The sequence below is a fragment of the Quercus lobata genome, chromosome 5 (assembly GCF_001633185.2).
Source record: "Quercus lobata isolate SW786 chromosome 5, ValleyOak3.0 Primary Assembly, whole genome shotgun sequence".
In the NCBI taxonomy this organism is placed as follows: Eukaryota; Viridiplantae; Streptophyta; class Magnoliopsida; order Fagales; family Fagaceae; genus Quercus; species Quercus lobata.
The window spans coordinates 67497856-67523253 of record NC_044908.1 but is presented as its reverse complement, the minus strand read 5'-3'; the positions used below and the strand labels follow the sequence as shown (position 1 = coordinate 67523253).

General features: G+C 35.3%; 4 protein-coding genes across 6 annotated transcripts; 1 reads left to right on the top strand and 3 right to left on the bottom strand.

Moving 5' to 3' along the window:
- Positions 1-2608: 2608 nt before the first annotated feature.
- Positions 2609-3235, bottom strand: LOC115990992. The gene has a single exon (XM_031114750.1). It carries the CDS (start codon positions 3233-3235, stop codon positions 2609-2611), a length of 627 nt encoding a protein of 208 aa, XP_030970610.1.
- Positions 3236-3532: 297 nt separating this feature from the next.
- LOC115990991 (uncharacterized mitochondrial protein AtMg00310-like) lies at positions 3533-4267 on the bottom strand. The gene has a single exon (XM_031114749.1). It carries the CDS (start codon positions 4265-4267, stop codon positions 3533-3535), a length of 735 nt encoding a protein of 244 aa, XP_030970609.1.
- A 6981-nt stretch (positions 4268-11248) lies between these two features.
- LOC115992125 (acetyl-CoA acetyltransferase, cytosolic 1) lies at positions 11249-17211 on the top strand. Of its 3 annotated transcripts, XM_031116194.1 has the most exons (14): positions 11251-11413; positions 11694-11792; positions 11929-12102; positions 12202-12307; positions 12876-13014; positions 13903-13980; positions 14067-14132; positions 15113-15198; positions 15325-15424; positions 15510-15620; positions 15698-15739; positions 15880-15966; positions 16240-16325; positions 16903-17211. In XM_031116194.1, the coding sequence occupies exons 1-14, from the start codon at positions 11368-11370 to the stop codon at positions 16934-16936; spliced, it is 1254 nt and encodes a 417-aa protein (XP_030972054.1). In that variant the 5' UTR covers positions 11251-11367; the 3' UTR covers positions 16937-17211. The 3 variants fall into 3 exon arrangements, with proteins under 3 accessions (XP_030972056.1, XP_030972055.1, XP_030972054.1); XM_031116196.1 differs by lacking the exon at positions 12876-13014 and having other exon boundaries at positions 11249-11413; positions 13903-13954; XM_031116195.1 differs by lacking the exon at positions 16903-17211 and having other exon boundaries at positions 11250-11413; positions 15698-15759.
- Positions 17212-17788: 577 nt separating this feature from the next.
- Positions 17789-25117, bottom strand: LOC115991525 (cellulose synthase-like protein E6). The gene is given in 8 exon segments (XM_031115275.1): positions 17789-18546; positions 18633-18980; positions 19121-19345; positions 19446-19658; positions 19760-19891; positions 20001-20141; positions 24265-24586; positions 24677-25117. Coding segments are annotated over 8 exon segments (2199 nt in total). The 5' UTR covers positions 24949-25117; the 3' UTR covers positions 17789-18000.
- Between the last annotated feature and the right edge of the window lie 281 nt (positions 25118-25398).

Sequence of the window (25398 nt, the reverse complement as noted above, 5' to 3'; positions counted from 1 at the left end):
GTGAAGGTCCAGATGATGAACAAGTGTAAGGCCCTGATGACTTCAAGAGGACTATATAAGAAAGGGGAGTCCCCATGAAGAGGGGGATGAAAAAAAGAAGGAACTTAAGAATAGAAGAACAGTGCTAGAACCATAGCCTTCGAGCAGGGACCGATATACATTCTCCACGTCTCCTCAGACTGAATATCTAATGGACATGAAGGGGATATTCTTACTCTCAATTGTTGCATGGCCCAATTTTAGCTAGTATACACTTCGTTAAGGCCTAGTTCTGTAGCCCACTCTCTATAAATTCATTGTATCGGGCTCCTTGGGCCAGAACCCCATACCTGTTAGGCCTAGGCCCTAAATCGTGACCCTATATTTATAATCTAAAAAATTTGGGAAATTGAGAGATATAATGATATTTCAAACTCCAAAAATATTATTTTTTTAAAAAAACTCCAATGATATTAATCAACCAAAGACCCATAATTTTAATAACTTCAAAGAATCATATATATATATATAAAGTCAAAACTAAGAGAAAATTCAATTAGATTTTAAATTGCATTTTAATTAGAGTCGAATCTTGCGCCACATATATTCTATTTAAGTTTTTATTTTTATTTTTTATTTTTTTATTATAAATTTTTGTGCCAATTGAGTTAGTTTTGCATAGAAATAAATGAGTCCAATATTGTTGTTCCTAAAAACAATAATTGATAAATAAATAATCTTCAAATAAGCATTTTAATAATAACATTTTATAAGTATTAAATTTACCATAAAATTAGAGAACAATTGAAAGATATTACCTCGATGATGCTTTAAGGTTATATCTCATAACATGATAAAATAATTTACCGTCAATTCATGAGTTTTTAGTTGGTGGAGTTGAGACGTGGATAATATTAGTATCTTGAGATGATACATGCCGACTATGGGATTTCAAGGAAAGGCAAACAAACAACCCAAACTTCCTTATCTTTTTTTTCCTTGTTAGAAATAACAATTACAAAAAGACCTTACATAATGAAATGAAAGAAATATATATTTTTTCTTTCAGAGAGAGAGAGAGTAAAATACAAAACCACCCTTGAGTTTGGGCTAAAATTTGGACTTCCAAGATTTTTCAAAAATAGCAAATTTTCTCCCTATGCATGAAAGACACTTAACATTGTTTAAAAGTTCTCTGCTACTCTAAATCCCCATACTTCCTTCCAATAGTATAGATAGACTACACAAATCTCACAATGACTTCATTATGACCATTGCATTTGTGAAGAAGTATCATAGAAGCCAATAGAAGACAAATATGAGCCAAATATGGAGAGAGATGTGGGAAGAGCAAGGAATTTTTCAAACCAAGTTAAGAAGTGATGCTCCACATTCATGTCAGTCAGGGTGTTCACATGAACACCTTGATTTGCATATATATATATATATATATACTTGCTAGAAAAAAATTTATAACCCAAATTTGATTGATTATGTGTGTGTGATGAGTCACAACAACTCTATAATCCTCGGCAACTCCATTCACAGTTGTAACAAGTATCATCCATTGCTCTCTCTCTCTCTCTCTCTCTCTCTCTCTCTCTCTCAATTTTTTACTCTGTCGTCATTTTAGACTCTCCCTCTCACATTATTACTCTCATTTCAGCATTCTCAGTTTTCACTTTATCTCTTATTAGTCCATTTTTTTTCTTTTTCTTTTTCTTTATTTTTGTAGAATGACATTGTAATACTTCATGTATTTGCATTTTTTTTTGTGATGTTGATATATTCAAGTTCTCCCTTTATTAGATTTTGTAAAATTTAAGTTTCTTATTGAGCACCTTAGAAAAAATTCCTAAAAGTGCCATTGATGTTAAGTGATGTTTGTGCTTAGGTAGAAAATTGAATATTTTTGAAAACTTTTGGCACTACCCAATTTTTGTCTTTTAATAAATAAATAAAAAAAAAAACCATTTCCATAATCTCAATACCAATTCGTGCCATTGGTCACCATCCAACTTGCAACACACAAAACCAAACCACAACAATGACAAAGGGAGCAATTGCAACAACGAGATTGACAACCCACAACAAACGCAACCACATCATGCAAATCCCAATTCCCACCTACGGAAACCCTCCTAACAAAAATCGACAAAACCCAATCCATTGCATCCAAAAATTGATTCTAGTGGTATTCAAACCTAGCCCAACCATAGTGAGCAAAACCTATCCCTAACATCAAATTCTACCTTGCCATTGTTGGTATCCTTGTGCTCTTCAAGTGAACCTTGAGTGAGAGATAAGCAAAGTCTCAAGTTGGCTTATAATTTCACAAAAGTAAGGTTCTCCTTTGCTTGAGAGAGTCTTCTTTTCACTCGAGTGAACTTTATATTCACTTGTGAAATTATCTAGAATGTTGTTTTTCAAGTAACTTCAAGACATTTTTCACATACAATCAATGTATTTCATCAAAACTTGAATTGTGATTATAACCCAAGTTATGGAATGGGACAACATTAAAACCCTAATAAATATGTTTCTAAAAAATAAAAATAAAAATTATAAGTTCATATATATATATATATATATATATATTTTGATGTGAAACTCATTACTTTAATTCATACTAAGACAAAAACAGTACATACTCGGACATCAGTTGCTCAATACAACCTGGTGTTTCCTCACCTTTTGCAAATTGAGCTAACGTGTGTGCAACCTTATTCCCTAACCGAACCACATGACTAAAGTTGACATCTCGAAGCTCATAAAGCTGGGACAAAGACCCAGCAATAATATTAGCAATAGACGAGGGAGGGTCTATAAGGCACAACATGGCGTTCACCACAGTGAGGGAGTCACTTTCGAATAGGCAGTCTCGGATCCCCATATCCCACGCGAAGTTGACTGCTTCCTCCATTGCTTTTGCCTCCACCTCAATAGCACCCAACGGTGCTTTTAGTTTCTTGCTTAGTGTTGCCACCACAGCCCCGTGATGGTCCCTAATTACAACCCCAATTCCGGTTTCCTTTTGCTGAGAAAATACTGCACCATCCATGTTGGCTTTATACCACGGAGGCTTGGGAGGCTGCCACGTTGCTTCCACTAATTCTTTGTATGGCTGAGTAGAGTGGTTAGCCATCACGTAGTTCTCCAAGTATTCTTTTGTCCACTGAGCAAGAACAGAAGTAGGTTTTCTACTCTTCCCATGGCGCACCTCATTCTGGTTTGTCCAAATACCCCATGCTGTCATGACCATCAGACCAACGTCCTCCTCTAGCCACTGTTTCACGTTTCAGGCATACCACAGCAAATCTAGGAATTCTAGGCATCTGTCCATAACCTTATCTGTGTCCAAACTTATCTCCTTCCACACTTCCTTTGCACGGTGACAGTGCCAGAGCACGTGGGTTGTTGTTTCTTCAAAATTTCCACATACCTCACAGATATTGTTTGCTGTTATCTTCCGATGAAAAAGGTAGGCCTTCGTGGATAGAATATTTCGGCATGCACGCCGCGTGAAGTTTCGATTCTTATTAGGGACTTTCAATCACCAAATAAACTTCCAAAACTCCTTCATGCACGTTGAGTTTGAGCTCTCCTTAGCACCGTGGCCAGCTCTCTCATCCAGTGCCAACCTATACGTCGATTTCACCGTGAATTTCCTTGAAGAAATCATAGCCCAGATGAGACGATCTTCAGGCAGAGTCGGGCTTAGTGCAATGGAGAGAGCCGATTCAGCATCTTTGGCCATGAGGGTTCGTTGGAGGGCTTCCAAGTCCCATTTTCCTTTCTGGTAGTCAATTAATGTAGCCACTGGTAATTCAGCACCAACATTCGGGCATGGTGTTACAACTCTGTATGTGGAAGACAAAGGGAGCCAGCAGTCACCCCATATTCGAACTTTGGCCCCATTTCCTATCCTCCAACGGCTCCCTTTTCGGACTATCTGTTGTGCAACAAATATACTTCTCCAAGCATATGATGGTTTTGTGCCCAAAGTAGCTGAGAGAAAGTCTCCATTTGGGAAATATTTAGCTTGGAAGACATGATAGAATAGGGAATTAGTACAGGTTTGAAGGTGCCACCCCTGCTTGGCTAGTAATGCCAAGTTAAAGGCCTTGAGGTCCCTAAATCCCATGCTGCCAGTCTCCTTAGGAGTGCATATCTTCTCCCAACTAAGCCAAGCCATCTTGTCCACCCCATTATTTTGCCCCCACCAAAATTTGTGAACCATACTAGCAAGCTCATCACATAAGGAATTTGGGAGTTTGAAGCAACTCATAGTGTAAAAAGGAATTGCTTGGCCAATTGCTTTTATTAATATTTCCTTGCTCGCATTTGATAAAAGTTTTTCCTTCCACCTCGATAGTTTTTTGCCAAGTTTGTCTTTGAGATCGTGGAAGGTGTTCTTTTTGGATCTCCCAACCAACGAAGGTAGGCCCAGGTATTTTTCATGCTAGCGTATGACTTGGGCTCCAAATCTAGCTTTAATTTCTTTATGTACTGCACGTGGAGTATTCTTACTGAAAAAGAGGGCAGTCTTGACTTTATTGAGTTGCTGGCCTGAGGCAACTTCATATACGATGAATATGCGTTGTAGCTCATTACATTCTCCCAATGATGCTCGACAAAATACCAAGCTATCATCAACAAAGAATAGATGGGAAATTCTTGGAGCTCTCCGACAAACAGCCACACCATGGATAGCTTGCCTCTCTACTGCATGACGGAGAAGTGCTGAAAGACCCTTTGCACAAAATAGAAACAGATAAGGAGATAATGGGTCCCCTTGGTGGAGGCTCTTAGAGGGTACAATTCTGCCACGGGTTTGCCCATTAATGCGGATAGAATATGTGACAGTTGTTATACACCTCATAATCACTTCAATCATTTTTTGACGAACACCTATTTTCCTCATAATATTCTCCAAGCAAGTCCATTCTACCCTATCATAAGCTTTACTCATGTCTAATTTTAAAGCCATCTCCCCCACTCTCCCAGACTTCTTTTGGCTAATATGATGTATGGTTTCGAATGCAACCAATACATTATCAATTATAAAGCGCCCTTTGGTAAAAGCACTTCAATTCTCACTGACAATTATTGATAATACGCTCTTCAGTCTATTAGCAACTGCCTTAAAAACTATTTTGTAAGCCACATTACATAAACTAATAGGCCTATATTCAGTGATTTTTCTAGGGTTTTGGACTTTAGGAATAAGAACAATCTGGGTGTCATTATAGTTAGGAGGGACAATACCATGATTCAAGAAATCAAGTGCAGCTTGAGTGACATAGGTGGCGGTGAGTGACTAGAATTTTTGATAGAATAAAGGTGGCAAGCCGTCCTGTCCTGCTACAGTATTAAGGTGCATTTGCTTTAATGCTTGGGCAACTTCTGAAGCCTGAAAGTCTCTAGTCAACATCTGCTCATTACATCTGTTACTATAGGTGAAATGGCATTTAGAAGTTCTGTCATCTCTCCTGGCTGAGAGGAAGTAAACAATGTGGAGAAGTACTGTGTAGCTACATATTCAATCTCGTCCATACCCTCCTGTCATAGCCCATTCTCATCCTCCAGTCCTTGAATCCAATTCCGTTGCTTCCTGTTTAACGCTTTGGTAAGGAAGAAACTTGTATTACAATCCCCCTCCTTTAGATAATTGTTTCGAGATCGTTGTTTCCACATGACCTCTTCCATATCCAACCAAGAGTTTAAAGACTACCTGACCTGCCAAATAGATTCCATATTATGCTCCGGGGTGGTTTCTAGAACTTGAAGTCTATTTCGAAGTGACTTGATCTGATTGCCAACAAGACCAAACTCTCTTTTATTCCACTGAGTAAGGCGTGCATTATATGATGAAATACAGTTCTGGAGTGGATGACCCGTAGGTACACCAAGGCCAAATTCCCATGCATCACTTACAACCTCCGCACACCTTGGATCATGACGCCACATAGCTTCAAACCTAAAAGGTTTCACACCCCTATTCTGCCGTTTCTCCTCTTGATTCCATCGAAGAGCTAGTATGTAGTGATTCGACACAGTGGTCGATAGATGGTGCAACTTCACATTTGCAAAGTTTGAATATCATTCCGGAGTGGCCAATGCTCGATCTAGTCGAACCTACCATCTCCATTTGTAAAAATATTGTTCCGGGTAAAACGTGGACCCACATAACCCAAGTCTTTGAATCAGCATTTATTTATGGCATCTCGAAATCTTTCCATCTGTTTTGGTGACCTCAGATTACCCCCAAGCTTCTCAGCATCATTAACGATTTCGTTGAAGTCCCCTATACACAGCTAGGTAAGATGGTTTGAGTTTCCTAGCCTCTTGAGAATTCGCCATGTCTCCTCTCTCCTACTCGTATCCGATTGCCCATAAAACCCCGTGAACCTCCACTTCCCTGTTCCATCCATCCCACCCACCTCTGCATCTATATGCCATGGACCAAATGTTTGGACATCCACCATTACCTCATTCTTCCATAGTAATGCCAACCCCCCTTTACTTCCATTGCTAGCCACTACCAACCCTTCTGTAAACCCAAAATTATACTTCTTTTTGGTCATCTCTTCCTTGGACAGCTTAGTTTCCATAAGGAAAACTAAGATGGGATCTTCAGAGGCAATCACCTCTTGGAGTTCTCGAACTGTTTGGAGGTTCCCAAGCCCCCGACAGTTCCAGCTTAATGCACTCATTGATCTCGGCGGTGCTGCTTCTCAGCCACCGCTGTTTCAGTGAACTCCATAGCTATAAACTTACTCACTTCAACCACTTCAGTTTCCATTTTCTTTTTCTTTGACGTGGTTCCCATGTCGTTATTTGCATGGTCTTGTGCCCCACGTTTATTTCCTGCATGGGAATCCTCAGAATTTGGGTTAGTAGTCTTCGGCCCGGTTATGACTCTTTTCCAAGTTCTAGGGATTGGGTTATTAGTAATAGGCCCACTAGGCACACTACCCGAATAGACCATAGTGTTTGAGCCTTGGTCCAACATAACTTCCACAGCAGGTCCACCACTTCTCAACTCTGTCAGCGTGTTGTCAGTCGTTTTTGTAGTCCTGCAATCAAGATCATCATCAATGATATTAATAGCCAAAGAAATAGTGGGGCCATTAATGAGTGCATCATCAATTTCCTGGATGTGCGCCTGAAACTTCTCACTATCAGTAAGGATTTCTGTGATTTTCGCCTTATCCTTAGATTTCTAAATTTCCTTGGGATTTGCACTTTCCTTTCTTGTGCTATTCTCCGTCCTAGTCACCATCGACGGTCAGTCAGTCACCGTCATCGGAGTAGTATCGGATCCACCCTTCTTCGTGGCACCTCCCGTTCTTCGAGCCTTCTACCCTGCCACCAATATTACCTTCTGCCTTGACATACTCAGCTGAGGCACACGCATCCAATCTCCGAACAGCTGTTGTTGGGCATTAAGCGTCCCTTTACTATGAATCCAAACATCACATTCCTTTGCATTGTGCGTTAGTCTCCCACACCAGTAGCAGAATACTGGGAGATGTTCGTACAGAAACGAAACCCACCCATCACTATCAGGGCCAAACCTCGCTCACCGGCCTCGATTGAGTGGTTTCGTAATGTCCAGTTCTACGCGCACCCTCATGAACTCCCCTTCGTCTGTTTCCTCCTCATCGCTGTAGTGGATTATACGGCCTAAAGTTTGACAGATTCCTTCCGTCGCATCTATTGTCATTCTCCACGTAGGAAGATCGTGCACTTGAACCCAAAACTCTGCCATATCAAAGCGAAGCTCTTTGAGAGACTGATCGGTTTGGTACCGACACAGAGCAATCAAATACTTGTCGAAACTCCATGGCACACAAAAAAGAATCTTCTCAGCGACCAACTTATCTTCGAAAGTAAATAGGATGAGATGGTTCCCTAAATCCTTGATGCGAAACTCATGTTTTGTCTTCCACAGTGGTCAGAGAGTCTGAGCCATAACTTCAATATTGAGAGCTCTCTTAATAAAAAACTTAGCCGCTAACATGCTTCCTAGTTTGATGTTTTGGTTCTCAAAGTCAAATGTATCCCCCTCTTGTTCTTAGAGAGACAAATGATTCCATTCTCTGGTTAAAGAATCCATAGCTCACACTATTTCCCTGGTCCCACAAAGAAAGTACCCGCAAGCCCTATGCACAACGTTGTTACGTAAGGGGACTAAATCCTACGCGAGGAACAAAATTCTACTGACGAGGAGTTTGGTGCCGCCAAGACTCTAGGTCAGAGAAACTATATGGGATTATTAGTTGTTTTCCATATTTTTATTAGTATGAAAGCTTGCTTCATATCCAATGAGCTAAAAACATAAACATATATATATATATATATATATATATATAAAAGGTTATATTTATGTTTATGTATATGTGTGTCCCCTATGAAACACTGATTTTTATTATAGCTAAAAAATATATAGGAAGATTATAATTTGCTGCCTAAGAGTCAAACAAAAGTTCATATTTGAAATTATGAGTTCAAGATAGTTTAAATTTTTGTTGTGGATATTTTACTAGATTAGCATTTAAAGTTGCAATTAATGAGTTATTAATTATAGTAACTCTACTCACATTGAATTTAGTATTTTAAATGCTTTTGTTTTGTTTTTTACTCAAAAATTACAAATAACTAGGCTTAATCCTTCTAGAAAACGTAATCATAATACATGCACAAGATAAAGTAATTATGTTTTATTATTTAAGTTTATTTGTATAATTTTCTATAGGAATGTTTTCTATATGTTATTTTATTTTTCTCGTATAATTGTAACGGCACTATCTTAGTAGCAAAAATCTCGGACTATCTTTCCATTTTGGATGTTGGTTGCTATAAAACTATTTCTCTATAATGTTGCTTTGTAAAGAGTCTACCTGCATTCCTAAGAACTTAAAATCATCAAGAGAAATTGACGCTACCACTAAAACAGTCTAGATATTTGAAATTTTAGCTCCTAAAAAGGCAAATGAAAATTTCGAATTTATATATAATAGGATTTTTTCTAAAATCTTGTTCCAATTGAAGTTGAGAAAATATTACAGATCATGTCGACGGAAAGATACGTAGAGTCAAAAATATATATTCAAACAAAACCGTTTATTATTGATCAACATATTAATTATTATTTACTCATTTGACAACTTCATTATTATTAATTTTACATATTTCTGATACTAACATTATTTGAGATAGCACACAAAAGATTTCACATACATTTCCAAATAGGCATGTATTGACCCTACTCATGAGACTTTTCTCATTATGGGTGTATAGCTAATATCAAATGTAGGCTTGCTAAAGATGAGTTTAATAAAGACCACTCTAAATTTTATGTGACAAGCTATTATTGGTAGATAGAAAAATGATATTAGTATTGAGTCCAAATTAGAATAATAATAGCTTATAACCTAGGATTTGTTGTGAAATTATTATAAAAAAATGCTATAAACATAGCATTACTCTTATATTTATTGAATCCAAATTTTTGTGATTCGAAAGTTAAGGCGTTCAAAAAAAAAAAAAAAAAAAAATATATATATATATATATATATATATATAGGATGATCCAAATAGATTATAATTTTTTTTCCAAGTATTTACACATTTGTTTTTGCATGTTAGGATGTTCATGAGAACATGCATGAACACCCTGACTGACATGAATGTGGAGCACCACTACTAAGCTTGGTTTGAAAAATTCCCAGGTCTTCCTGCATCTTTCTCCATATTTGGCTCCTATTTATCTACCATTGGCTTCTCTGATACTTCTTCACACATACAATTATCATAACAAAGTCACTACGAGATCTGTGTAGTCGATATAAACTGTTGGAATGAAGCAGGGGATTTAGAGCAACAGGGAACTTTCAAACAATGTTAAACAATGTTAAGTGTCTTTTGTGCACGCAAATTGACTAGTTTTGAAATATCTTGGTAGTACGTGTATTAGCCCAAACTCAGGGGTGGCTTTTGTATTTTACTCTCTCTCAAAGAAAAATATATGTTTCTTTCATTTCATTGTCCAAAGTCTTTTTGTAATTGTTTTTGCTTACAAGGAAAATGAAGATCAGGAAGTTTGGGATGTTTGTCTATCTTTCCTTGAGTCTTCTGTTAGATTTGAATTAATGAATTCTATTTTTCTTTCGGAATTCCTTAACAGTGCCAGTGGTTTCTCTCTACTTCTTTTTAAAGACATTTAAGAATGCTAGTCTCTCATAGGTTTTTATTTATTTTTTAAATAAAAATATTAGAAGCAGCACAAAATATGGATGATAATTATGGGATTAAAACTTTAAAACACTTTTATATTATACAAATTTGTTTAATTTATAAGTACGTTAAGTATTGTAGATATATATAATATAATTGAACAAACGCATATGTTTTGGAATGTGACTGAAATTCTGAAAAGAAATCACTGAAAAATGATTTGAGCACGTGAATGGTGTTAAGTGCCATTAGTTGAAAAATCATTCACTTTGATTAATGTTCTAGAAATTCTAATTCTATTAACACTAGCGCAAGCTTGGAGGCCCTTTTTTTTTTCTTTCCCTCAAGCGCAATACTTTTTATTTGGTTATAATCAGGATACGTTTGATAGACTGTAAATATAATTATATAAGAATATGAATATATATTACAAGAAATAAAAGATGTTGTAATATAATATTTATTACTATTTATTTGTTTGGTAATAACACAATAATAAAACTTTGAAGGCAATAAAATGAAAGCATTTGAAATCAAACTTAAAATATAGACTGTTTGGTACCAGTATTTAAACAACAAGTTTCAGTATTTAAACAATAATAACACTTTTGATACATATTTTTGTAACACTCAATCATGTATTTTCACAATACTAAAAACTGAACAATGATATTAAAAATCTCCAACTAAACAAGCTTGTATTTTTTTTTAAAAAAAACAAAATTATATTTTAAGAAATATATTACACATATAATTATCCATTACAGAAATTTAAAAATACCTAGAGTGGCATATGGATAATGATATTCATTATAAAGAATAAAAAAAAAAATCAAATAAGGATAATGAGAGAGACAAAGTTGGGCCCCACAGCCACGTGGACAGATGCCTATTGCGCTTTCCAATGTTGAATGAGTTCCATACTTTCCATCAATGTTAGAAACAAGCAGCCGCGCACACGTCTGTGATTGCCAAACAAACAAAACATCTAATTTTAGTATTTCCTTTTTCGAGTCCAACTATATTATTATAATTTCTCAAAAAAAAAAAACTATATTATTATAACCCTTTCTTGGCTCAAATCTCATTTCGAAGTACAGCTACTAAACCGAACATCTTCTTTTCTCTTTCTCGGACCCTCCGAAAATGGCTCCTCTCTCAAGGGCATCCTCAGACTCCATTAAACCTCGAGGTTTTATTTATTTATTTTCTCATTTTACAAGTTCGTTTAACTCTTGGGTTTTGCTTTCTTTCTTGAAATAATCTCAGTTCATCTGTTTTAATATGATTCAATTACTGGAAATCAAGCCACACCCACAATTTATCATGCTTATACCAAGATCATAAGAGATCAAAGTTTCAATCTTTACTACTTATTTTGGGTATCGGGCTAATCATTTGCTTATGATTTCAATTCAAAGAAAAGATTTACTATTACGATTTAAGCTTTATTTATAATTATTGGAATACAGATGTTTGTATTGTTGGTGTTGCACGTACACCAATCGGTGGATTACTTGGTACCCTTTCATCGTTGTCAGCTACCAAGCTTGGGTCTATAGCTATTCAATGTAATTACCACTAATTATCCTTTATATTATGTCTCTTTTATTTTTGTTTCTTCAAACTATGTGTAGTATTCCAAATTATAACGATTTTTTTGGGGGTTAATATTGTGCCTTGTGATTATAATTTATTGATTTGTAGGTGCTCTTAAGAGGGCAAATGTTGATCCTTCACTTGTGCAAGAGGTTTTTTTTGGCAATGTCCTAAGCGCGAATTTAGGCCAAGCTCCTGCTAGACAAGCTGCGTTGGGTGCAGGGATTCCTAATTCTGTGATCTGCACGACTATTAATAAAGTTTGTTCTTCAGGGATGAAAGGTTCACTCTTCTTTAAATTGAAATGGGTAGTTTCACTTTTAGTAGAAAACTTAGAAATGGCATTGAGTGGTGATGTGTTGTTTATCTTGATTGTCTCAGCAACAATGCTTGCAGCACAGTCTATCCAGTTTGGTGTAAATGATGTTGTTGTGGCTGGTGGAATGGAAAGCATGTCTAATGCGCCTAAATATCTAGCTGAAGCAAGGTTAGCCTCTTTGTCATTAACCTTTATTCATTAGTTTATTTCATGTTGCTTTTGTACTACTCATTCATATACTAGGAATTTGGAAGGACATGCTTGTAAAAAACTTCGAGGAGACCTCTAAAGTGTTATGATAGGATCTTTCTCATTGCAGCATATAGATATACATGATATACAAGCTTGGAATGTATGCCCATCTTGGTAATTAAATGTTAATTTGTTCAATTATAATATGGAGAAAGTGAGATTCGGTGATTTTGTCAGGCGTTTGTCTGAGAAAGTAACATAAAAAATTTTCGGTGATAGGAACCTTCAAGTTATATATGATATGATTACCTATCCAAAAAAAAAAAAAAGAAGAAGAAAAGAAGCTATACATGATATGTTGGTTATCTACACCATTTTGTCTCATTTACTTGTTTGGTCATGCTTCTAGTTCTTTGCTACTTTTATGTAGCTGTTGCCATACAAATGGACCTGATGTCTTGTGTTGCCTTACCTTTGCATACAATTGTTCCTATTTTAAGTAGACAGAATTATCTTTGTTATCCATTCTGACTCCTATGAACAGAAAGGGATCTCGATATGGACATGACACTATTGTTGATGGAATGGTGAAAGATGGACTTTGGGATGTGTACAATGACTTTGGAATGGGAGTTTGTGGTGAAATATGTGCTGATCAACATGCTATAACAAGAGAAGAGCAGGTAGTGTACTGTGGTAATTGGCCAATTTAAATTTCATTACTTGGAAACACACCAGTGCAACACACTACTTATGCAGCAAAACCAAAAATAGAACAATATCAGGCCAACAGACTAATAAAGACTACATCAGTAACTAACTAACCACCACAAACCAGATCTTGATCAAGCACAGAAAAAGGTTAGTGCTGCAAAGGATCCTGTTTTGGATGGTGTTTTTACATATTTACTGCAAGATAATCTGCCTCTAACATAAACAAATAACTCTTTAAATCACTTATTCTTCAGAACACACCTAGGCATCATGAACCCTTCCATTTCTTTCGGCCCATAAGTGGTAAATAACTCCTGCCCGGCTAACTTGCTGATGACTTTCTGAAAATTCTTACTCTTCAACTTCTTCAAAGCCCAAGCTAACTCAAGAATCCGGTCTCCAATCTTTTTATTTTATAAGGCATCTTCTCTAGCTCTCAGCATCCCTTCCCAGATTCTTTCAGAGAAAGAAAAATTAAAAAATATATCATCCCTTGATTCCAGCTTGCTTCTATAGAAGGAACACAGCAGATCACCTTGATATCCCAGTTTTTTTTTTTTTTTTTTTTTTTTTTTTTTTTTTTGAATCAATATTTGATTCAACGAATCGATATTTTGCGAGTTTGAAGTTTAAACATCTGTCTTGATGATATGCATAAAAGCATTTTACAAATAAGAAAAGAAAACAATGGAAGAAAATTTTTGCAATGCTAGTTTATGGTCTAATTGCAGTAATGTGTTTTATTTAATGTTGTATTTCCCATTATTATATTGGCTGGTTTTCTACTTGACTTCAAAAAGGAGTTTGCATAAATTTGTTTCTCTTCTGCTAAATCCTTTTTTTTCCCCTTCTTGCAGGACAATTATGCTATTAGGAGCTTTGAGCGAGGAATTTCTGCACAGAATGCTGGTGTGTTTGCATGGGAAATAGTTCCGGTGTGCTTTCTAATTCCATTCCAAGCAGGAGAAAGTTCTCAGTCTATGGTATCAAGTTGTTATCAATTGATAATTCTGTTATGCAGGTTGAAATTTCTGGGGGACGAGGGAAGCCTTCCACGATTATTGACAAGGATGAAGGTTTAGGAAAGGTGAATACAACAAACAGCAATGGTTGATTTATGTGAACTTTCATTCTTTAAGCTATATAATGTGAAGTTGTAGATAGCTCCTCTCAATTGTCCCTCTTACCTTTTTGGTGGATTGGAATGGTCATCATTCGCTGAAGGTGCCACCATTTCACTAATTGGACTACAGGAATTTAGCTAATAGAGATAAAGCTATTTGTGTTTAGGTATCGGCAACTTTAGTATCATCAGTGCCACAAAAAATAATGGTAAAGAGAAGCGGAGATAATGGCTTCATTGCTTTTCCCACCTCAGGTTATTGGAGGCAGTGAGGCACAGCTATTTATTTTTCTCTTAGGTGCTGAATTTAATTAAATTACCACCAAGCTCCCCATTGAGATAAAAAATAAAAATAAAAATTACAGTGTTCATAACATATTTCTACTCATGTTGTGGTTCCTTGGTTTTCCAAGTAAAAAGGGCCTTAGTACTACTTAGAATGCTACAGGCTGCTGCGAAGGGGAAAGAAAGACATTGAGGGAAAATTTAGTTCTGAAATAAGATACTTTTTTATTCATGTCATATTTAATTTTACTCTACTTTTGGAATCCTAGAGTCAAAAGTTTTTGGAGGTCTCTATGTCATTTCTATTAGAACTATGGCTAAATGATTAAATTCATCATTTCCTAATAGTTTAAGCTTTTGGGAGAATTGGTAATCTAACATGGTATTAGAGTAGAAATCCCCGATGTTGGGTCCGCTTATTAAGGGGAGTTTAGGCCTACACGTGAGGTGGAGTGTTAGAACTATGGTTAAATGATTAAATTCATCATTTCCTAATAACTTAAGCTTTTGGGATAATTGGTAATTTAACAATTTCCTTGTTTTATGTTGACCTTTTACCCTTCCCCCGCACAATTATTTACTCTTACTTGTTTCCGTACTAACATATTGATTTTTTTTCAAATTTAACCTTTTCCCCAATTTCATATGTACCATTGTAGTTTGATGCTGGAAAACTGAGGAAGCTGAGACCAAGTTTCAAGGAGGCTGGGGGTTCTGTTACTGCTGGGAATGCTTCTAGCATAAGGTATCTCCCTATATCTCTCTCTAATGCCATAATATATTTGATGTATAATTTGTTTGCTTCCTTGTATTGGTGTTGAAGTGAATTCCCTATCATTTGACTCTGGGTTGGTGCTGTTATGATGGACAGTGATGGTGCAGCTGCATTAGTGCTAGTGAGTGGGGAGAAGGTTCTTCAACTAGGGTTGCAAGTAATTGCAAAGATCAAAGGATATGCTGATGCAGCTCAGGTGCTCTAAAGAATATTATTGGTATTTGGCTTAATTTTGATGAAACTTACTGCAAATTAGTGCTTAAAAAAGATTGTGTGTGTAGGCACCCGAATTATTCCCAACGGCCCCAGCCCTTGCAATACCAAAAGCTATTTCAAATGCTGGTTTGGAAGCTTCTCAGATTGATTACTATGAAATTAATGAAGCCTTTTCTGTAAGAATTTGTGCTATTGTTCTCTGTTACATTGAGCTTTAATTTGCTAGATATGTGTGCTAAACTCTTCCCTGCAGGTTGTGGCACTTGCCAATCAAAAGCTGCTTGGTCTTAGTCCTGTGAGTCTTCAAGTAACTCGGTTGTTTATTCTAACTTGTAGAATTGACTTGTATATAGCTGTTTTATTCTCTAGTGCATTGTAAAAATTACATCAACTCTATACCATTATAAAGTTATTGCCTCTTTACTTTGAATGCAGGAAAAAGTTAATTTACATGGTGGGGCTGTATCTTTGGGACATCCACTAGGATGCAGTGGAGCTCGTATTTTGGTCACATTATTAGGGGTAATATATGAATGCTATCTTTATTTGTTCTGTATGCCTAGTTAGAAATGATTTGACCAAATATTATTACATAGCTCTCTCTTTCTCTCTCTCTCTCTCTCTTCACGTTGTGGTGAATGTGGCCGCAAAGCATTCCTCTGCCTTGCTTCTCCAATTGAAACCATTTGGGGGATGAGGAATCTTTTGTAGAAATCAAGTAGCACTCAATGTTATATATATATATATATATATATATATATATATTTGAGCTTATTCAAAAAGGAGTTGTTGCAGGTGTTGAGACAAAAGAATGGGAAGTATGGGGTTGGTGCTATCTGCAACGGAGGAGGAGGAGCATCTGCTCTTGTTCTTGAGAGAATGTAAGAAATTTTTACATTGTTTTTCCATTTACATTTGGTACGGCAGATGCTCAATTGATTACTTCCAGAATTTCTAGTCCTTTGAATTAGACTTTCCTGTGCTTGTTATGCTTATTGTCCTGACTGACTTTTAGAAGGTTTAGCTTGTGGGATTGTCTTCTCTACTGTTACTGATATTTGATTAGATATCTGAATGATGAATCAAAGAGAATTGAAAGAGGCATAAATCATACCTGATCATTTTCTCTGAAATCATCAATAAATTGCTTTGATCGGATACTCTTGTTTCATCATCCCCATTTTGACCTGATATTCTTATTACCACCATCCTATATTGTCATCCCTAGTTTCTAAATTTTGAAAGGTATGGAATTGTAGAGTTGTCTTCTCTTCCGTTGGTGATATTTGATGATATAGCTTATGACTAACCACAAATAATTAGAACAAAATAAAACCTATTGAATTATTGACCTGATATTATTGTTTATCACTTTTGCCTCTGAAGAAAAGAAAGTTTCAATCTCTTCCCATAATTTAAAAGTTCCTATAAATCATGAAAGAATTTTGCATCCTGCAGGCCAGCTGCGATGGTGGGACTTTCTAAGCTGTGATGCTGATTTTTTCTCACATTATCCTATATTTATGCAGTTTTTCCCCCTTTTTCTATTTTCATTTCTGGATTTATTTTTATAAATAAAATAAATTGTATAAATAACTTGTACAAAGATAGGAAGGGGAAAAATGGAGTATATCAACTATATACCCAAAAGTTCCCTTATTAGATCAATAGCTATTTTAACATTTGTTATTGAGTAACAAAGTAAAAGTGTGTTGTATCAAGTCTTTTTAAGAAATACGCTTATGTAACAAAGATAGTTGTTTTCTATTTTCAGTTCTAAAATTTATTGGAAAAAGTTTGTTTTATTTTTGGATGAATTCATAAGTTCATGCTTATTATGTTCTGTTTCTTTAATGTCTATTTCTCCTTGTGTTTGAATGTAGTGGATTTAGTGTATAACCTGATATCTAGAATCTAGCATGGCATGTGAGTGTTTATAAAAAAAGAAAAGAAAATAAAAAAGCATGGCATGTGAGATTGTCAAGCAATGCTTTGTCTAAGGTCTATTTGGATACCGTTTATTACTGAAAATGTTATAACAAAATAATTTTTAATGTGTGAATAGTGCTGTAGGATCCAATTTTTAAAAAAAATTTGTTGAAATCTATACTTGCGGGTCTCGTGAACAGTGCATGGGCCCACGGGACCTAAAAAAAACGCAACCCATTCACAAATGTCAACACGTTTGTATCCAAACTAACACTAAGAAAACTTCTTATGATGTCCAACTGATAGAATATTTTAAAATATAGGTAACATGGTAAACAAATAGCCCTCAGGCATCACTAGCAAATAGAGGAGATAATGTGCTCTAAGCATGTTTGTTGCAAAACAAGATTGCAAATTCTATCAAATACCCTGACTCTAAATTTTGTTTATTATCCAGCTTGAGATTATTTATCTGAACCGTAGCGATCAATAAATAGGATACAATAAAAACCTTGACAGTACAGACACTACTGTTTCCTTTGATAGTGCAAACCCTTCGTAACTAGAAATAGTTCCGTCAAAGTATTTCTTAGCTGGAAGAAGTTTTACTAGGCACAAACATAAAACTTAATACAGGGATAATGCACAAGCCAATATAGCAAACATTATTGACTGGTATGTTAGTGAGGTGGGCATGCTACCATTGTCTTTCCTGAGGAAGAGACCTTGGTAAATAGGGAGGTTGATAAAAATTAGCATACCACATAGAAGAATCTGCAATGTAAATCGTTCCCAAACCAAATTTTCCACATCCGCAATCACCCTCATCATTCCTCCAATGAAACAAAATGCGTCTAGCAATGCAAGTGTTGCTAAAATGGTGAACATTGGGGAAGAAGCACCGAACTCCATGATCTCTTGCTTGTATCTCTGTGACACATCATCATCAGCCACCTTTGCTGTTATGACAAAGGCTGACTTTGAAAACCCAAGTAGTCTTAGGATGTTGTCTAGGAAGCCAAAGAAGTAGGAAGTCATTCTTTTATACAGCCACATTCTTTGATCATTCCACCAACCTTGTAATGTGCCCCCAAAGAAAACAAATTCTCCCAGGCTGTATGCACGGTGGACAAAGATGACCAATGCGAATGGTAGTACCCATGAGTTTGAAATCTGTTGGTGTAAGATGATTGTATTCTTAGAATATAATGTTGCAACGATCATAGATAGGTCTGATTCAAGTAATGAAAGTTTTGTACCTCTGGAAACAAGGAAATGCCTCTAAGCAGGCATAAAGATGGCACAACAACATAGTACAGCGTAGCCAAGCAGTTTGCAGCCCATAGCAAAAAGTAACAGTATGAAAGCTGAAGTTTTAGGGGAATTTTTTTATATCCCATCACAAACGGAGAATACCTAGAAGCAAATATCTGAAAATCACCTTCAGACCATCTTTTGTGTTGTACAAGTGACTGTAGAAGTGTTGTGGGAGCAACTCCTAGGAAGCCCTTCCTTTCTGGATTGAAATATATGGATCTCCAACCTCGACATTGTATAGCTAATCCTGTTACGACGTCTTCCACTGGACAACCATACTTCAATCCCATCTGCAAATCAGTATATGTGAGGTTCATATGAAGTTTGAGAGGGAGTTGCATATGTGAGGTCTATATATACATACATATATATATATATATATATATATATGTGTGTGTGTGTGTAGAGAGAGAGAGAGAGAGAGAGAGACCTCTTTTCCCCACTGAGTGTTTTCTTCATAGGTACAACTAGCAAGAACTTTGCATGTTTCTTCTAGTACACTAACGCTCTCTTCTACCTCTCTATTGTTCAATCTCTTCCACTCTACCTTACATTTCTTGCTATACTTTTGCCCACAAAGAATCTCTCTTCTGTGAAAGCAACCACTACCAATATAGCAAGGCCCTCCATTCCCATCAAGTCCAGGAAGCTCTGCCTTTATTGTTGGGTACACCACAGGTAGAAATTTCATTAAAATATTCTTCAATTAGAAATATAAGTTTTGAAGTAGAGGTAAGTTTTTATTTGATGCTCACCTCATTTATTACATTAAGGGAACTACTGTAGACATCATTTTTTGTAATGTTCTCGAAGGTTTGTGGAAACTGTACGAAACCAACTTTGTGCCCCTCTTCTTCATCCATAAAAAAACATATAACGTCTCTCACAGACTCTGAATTATTTGAGTACATGTCGCAGTCCACGTTAAGAATTATAGGACCGTTGCTTATCTTCGATGACACTCTCAACTATTTTTTTAATGACGGATGATTATGATATTTAAATATATTTTAAAAAATAACACACGAAACTTTTGAAGCTTGATGTGTGGATATGGTGCAAGACTTACCACTGCATTCATGGCTCCTGCTTTAAAATTGTGGTGGTATTGAGGTCTCTTTTCACGTGCTAAGTATACTAAAGTTGGCAAAGGTTGTCCTTCAATGTCCATGGCATTGGGGTCTCTTCCATCAATAAGTATCTATGAATTAGATACAACTCTATCATCAAAGTCCAGGAATTGAATACAAATATATGATTTGGATATAGAAGTATTCATTTCCATGAGATAGAGAGAATGTAGGAAGTACTTGAAGAATAGTCTGATGATCACGTTTACTTGCAAGCCATGTCCACTCCTTGAATCCCTTGTGTTCTTGATAAATTTCTTCTGAAATTCGACCTAGCTTTGTGGTGGTTTAGATCTGCTTTTTCATGTCTTCATATAATTTCTGCAACAAGATATGAAACACGATTTTATTTTATATCACATGTGAACCAGAAAATAAATAAAAGAAAAAATTTACAAGATGTTTGTAAGCTTTTTTGAACTTCAAATTAGAAGTAATTATAGTTTGACTGAAGTAACAAGGGTTGAGTACCTTAGTGTAATATATTGGATTTCCAATTAAATTCAAACATTTAGTTGCATTGATCAATAAATTGCAAATAGTGTTACCTTTTCCAAAGATAATTAAATTCGGTACAATCAAGTGATTTAATTAAATTGAAAAACCTAATGTACTACACCTGAAGTACTGTGCCAAAGTTCTATCCATTAGGGCCAGTTCAACATGCTTTCTTATAGTATCATTTTCATTTGCCAAACAGGCATGACACTAGTTGATAGCTGTGCTACAGCCTACAAGTCATTTGTGAAGAAAAAGGAAAATTCCACGAAGTTTAAGTGCTCAAATGACCTATGATTAAAACTACACGTATTTTATAGCCATGGTTTCTTTTCTTACTTTTAGTTGCGAGTGCAATATCACTTCACCTTCCTCAATCTTTCAGCTATTTCATATCAACATCCCTATTTGATTACCCTTACTTATGAATGCCGTTAATAGCTCTTTTATAAAATCTTTTTAGGACAGAGTTTAACTCTAAACTAGTTTGAAATTATCTCTTCCAATCAATCTAGTTAGTGGTGATTTATAAGATTATTTATGTATATTATTTAAATAAATCATATGACTCATTAAAAAAATCATATGACTAAAACTATACAAAAGTTATGCAACTAAAACTATAGATAAATTATCTTTTCAATCATTATATAGTGAATTGAAAGAAAATAGATCTATACTAGTTTGGAGCTAAGCTTTTTCTATCTTTTAATCCATTTTTTTTCTAAATAGACTAGAGTTTACAAATAACACATTGCATTCAAACAAAATAAAGGCAATAATCTTCCTAAAAACCTTTAACTAAACCAAGAAAAATATGTTCAAATTTAAGATTTAAGAATAATATGAGAAGTTAATAGAATAATTTTTAAAAACATAGAGGGAATATTTAATGATTGTACCAAGTTTAGCTGCAATTCTCACTACATAAAAAAAAACACATGACTAGATATTTGAAAATTTAATTATTGAATTGTATATTGACCATGTTTTTTTATGGTCTTAGTATATATATTAAATTTCGTGCCAATCTTTTTTTTTTTTAGAAAGAAACCTGGAAATATTATTAAGAAATGAAGCCAAGTTGGCAAGATAAACAGTTGAAACTCGCGGAGGGGCATCTTCCATCCACACAAGGGAACCTGTGACATGACATGCATGTCTAGCAAAGTTGTGAGCTATAGAGTTTCCATCTCTACAAACATGAGAAAAATTAATACAATGAGAATGCTCTGCAAAAATATTGAGTCTCGAATAAGAGGACTATAAGATGCTACCTAGGGAGGGGACTCCTTTAATGCATTAATCACTATCACAGAATCTCCTTCAAGAACAGCTTATTTACTAGTATAAACTTATTTTTTATGTGTAATTTAAAATTACAAAAAATTGAAATTTAAATATTTGATTAATGATATAATTATTGATTTTTAATTTTTTGAAAATTTTGCAAGAGTGAAGGATATAAGGGAAAAAAAAATGTTATTTAATAGTAGATTTATCAAAATTCACATTTACTAAAAAAATGTTAAGTGTAGTTATAGCCAAACTTTATCCTCAATCATATCTAATCATCTATTTCGTCAATCCATCTGTGGAAATAGACAGACGCATACATATTCTGAAACTTAGCCATCGTCTAGGACATACCATGAGTTATCCAAAAAATAAAATGTATGACAATTGAAAAGGATTTTATATAATATCATAATAATAATCGAGTTGCCAACTACTGCCCATGCATCCTCAAATAATGATGTGATATTTTTTAACTTATTGCGTTCTTTAAGCACAAATTATTGAATGTAACATGAGGATCCGTGCGAAATATGATTAGATAATATTCTCTCTTAGACAATTGCTATAGAGAAATATGACAACAAACAATCAAGCATCGACAAGCTTGTAGAGAACGGTGGCCATTGATGACCAAAATTCTCCATTCGGGTAGTCTAAGCCATGCTTTTTGTGGAAAATCAAATGCCAATTTGCATGTGGTTACGGACAGAAGGAAAAGCCATTCTATTCTATATATATGTGCACTAAAATGATTCTCTACACAGGGATAAAATACCCAACAATGAATGGAACAAATTTCTTTTTAGAACTTATTTTACTCCTATATAGACGTCAGACACATATTATTATTACACTATTGTCTTAATGAGTTTCACTCTATACTCTACTAACCTCAGCTTGTCACATGCCCTTTTTTTCTTAAAAAATACTTATGATATACAATAGTTGGTGGATATTTGGAACACTTCTAGTGAAACATAAGATTCTTATTCCATATAGAGATCTAACACAATTGAGAGAGAGAGAGAGAGTTCAATTTCTCTTGGTCATGTTGATCCACAAAATTTAACGCTATGTGGATTTTTCAGGCTATTACTTGATGCATTTGGTGGTAGAAAGGGAGGGATAGGGACGGAGACAAGACTCCAAGTTAGTGGAGGCTATAGTATATGTGGGGACGCAGGCCCAAATATATATTGGGCCTTAGGTCTCGCCCGAGAAGGCACAGTAGTTCGAGAATAGATCAACAGTGAGAAAGCAGTAAAACTAAGAACTTCACGAGCAAGCTATGACTATAAAGGCTGAGAGAGGTAAGCTGAGAGCCGAGGAGGAGTATCTTCTCAACTAAACAAAGAAGGGATCAGAAGGTGAGTTATCATCCAGAGTGACATTCCAGGAAGTTCTATTGATAAGGATATGCACTATGAACGTACGGGACAAAATGAGAGCTGAGAAATATCTAAGAAAAAGCTGTTACCATCGTATTAAATGCTTTGCAGCTAACTTTCTAGCCGCGTTTACGTGGAGAAGATCCCTGAATAGTGTTGCTTTGGTCACCTCAACTCACAGAGGGTCTATAAAGGTGTCCGATGGGACAAGCACTCAAGTAGTGGCTTGAATGACTGACAAGTGAAGAGCTAAGATCATTTAAAGGGAGATAGATAATGTAAGAGACCCTTGATGTAAAAAAGGGGGAGAAATTAAGGGAAAAGGACTGTAGCAATTAAGAATTGAGCCTGTAATCAAACTTGAAAGAAATATATAAATACTGATCTTCTCGGACTGTGCTAAGGACAGTTTTCTTTAGATTAAACTATTCTATCTACTTTTTCTTGTGCTTTGAATCTACTTTATTTGTTGACTGGTTTATTAAAACCTAGTTTTTCAACTCACTCTCTATAAATTCATTGTATTAGGCTTTTTGGGTCTAAGTTCATTTATCATTTGGACTAGGAACTCAAATTTCATCCTTACAGTATAAAAAGAAAATTATTATGAAACTCCAATTAGTATTAACAAATCAAGAGAGTCAAAACAGTACTTAAAGTTGATTCAATTTGGCCAAGAAAACTAAATATTTCAATACCAATTAATACCGGTATACTGTTTCAGAGTTACCTTTACTTATATATACATATAATCTCCACATTGTGTAATCCCAGTATATGACACTAAGATATAGTAAAATAAAAATATATTGCCAAAGTTTTATAGCTGAATTGGTACCTCTCTATGCATAAAGTGCTTGGGGGTGGTCTATGGAGAAAAGGATTCGAACTGTAAGGTGAGCAGCATGTTGTAATTATTTTTTAAATATATATATATATAGATATATATATATATATATTATATTAGAATTATATATATATTTTTTAGTAATTATGGACTGATTTACATTTTTTTTTTCACTTATATCTCTACCATAATATATATAAAAATATCTCTACCATAAATATAATTGCATGGCTTTAGTTTTCCCACCTACCTACATGCCTCATTTTTTAATTTTGTTTTCTTTTGTTTTATTCCCCTCCACCCATTATATACAATGGCCCAACAATAATTATATATTCATTGCTTGCCTGCAATTGTGGAATATTCAAGTGGAATTTAATAATTATTCAATGTGTTATAACAAGGTCCATACCTTAACGGAGGTCCACTCTTTGGCCATGGCAGGCTCCCCAAGTGGCTCAACTGCTGTGCGAAAATAAGCCTCCGGCGATCTTGGTTCTACTTTGAACTTCTTGCAGAATGGAAGCCAAATCTTGGAGAAACGTGAGGCCTCTAGCATAGCATAAAATGTCAAAACTGAACCACCATCATCTGATAGATAAACACTTAGCTTCTCAGGTGGATAGTCATAAGCCATGACTGATAGGACTGTGTTAATCATCATTGCTGGTGGTTCTATCATGGGGTCAGCAGTGCATACAAATATGTCTATGCTTGGCAAGAACTTTTCGTACCTGTTTATTGATTAAACAATCACACTTGTGACTGAGCAAGTAAAGCAAAATATTCATATGTATGTGAAAGAGAGAGATATTCATATGTACCTGAGAGAGAGGCGGTCTTTGAAAGTGTAACGATAGATGGGGTTCAATCGGACAAACGTAGTAAGAAACCAATAAAAAGAAAACCAAAGTTCTGAGAGAAACAATCCAATCCAAGCCCATCTTCCAGCTTCTTCTCTTCTTGGTATGTGGCTCAGTCTATATAAAAAGATGAAGCACACACCCACAAAAATCAGAATTGCATACAATTGGAAAAGGATGCGTCCCTTTGCTGACTTTGTCACAAAAAGAGGAAGACCATTGTTGTCTCCCATCTCTCTTTCTCTCGCTTATGATTAAAATGAGTTGAATTGCATGTACTAATATATGGTGCCAGTAGTTTATGTTTAACAACTTGAAACCTATATTTAAAGAATGAATGGTCAGAAATTAGAACTAAGCAGAAGCTTGATAAGGGTAGGACCAACGGAATATAAATTTGCTGACCAAGTACATAATTGTGGAGAGGCTGGTGAGTTGCAATAATGTTAGAGTAAATTTTGAATGATATGTCTGAAGTTGCCAAATTTTGGTTGTTATAGTAGTATTTAGTTCTCTTGATAAATTATTAATTGTTTCCAAATCCTTAAATTATAACCATTGAAAAATACTAAAGTTACAGCATGTTTATACTGTATAAGGTTGGAAAATGTTAAAGGTATTATAAATATTACTACATAAAGTTTACAAATTCATATAACAATAAATGTGATTGGTGTGTTTTA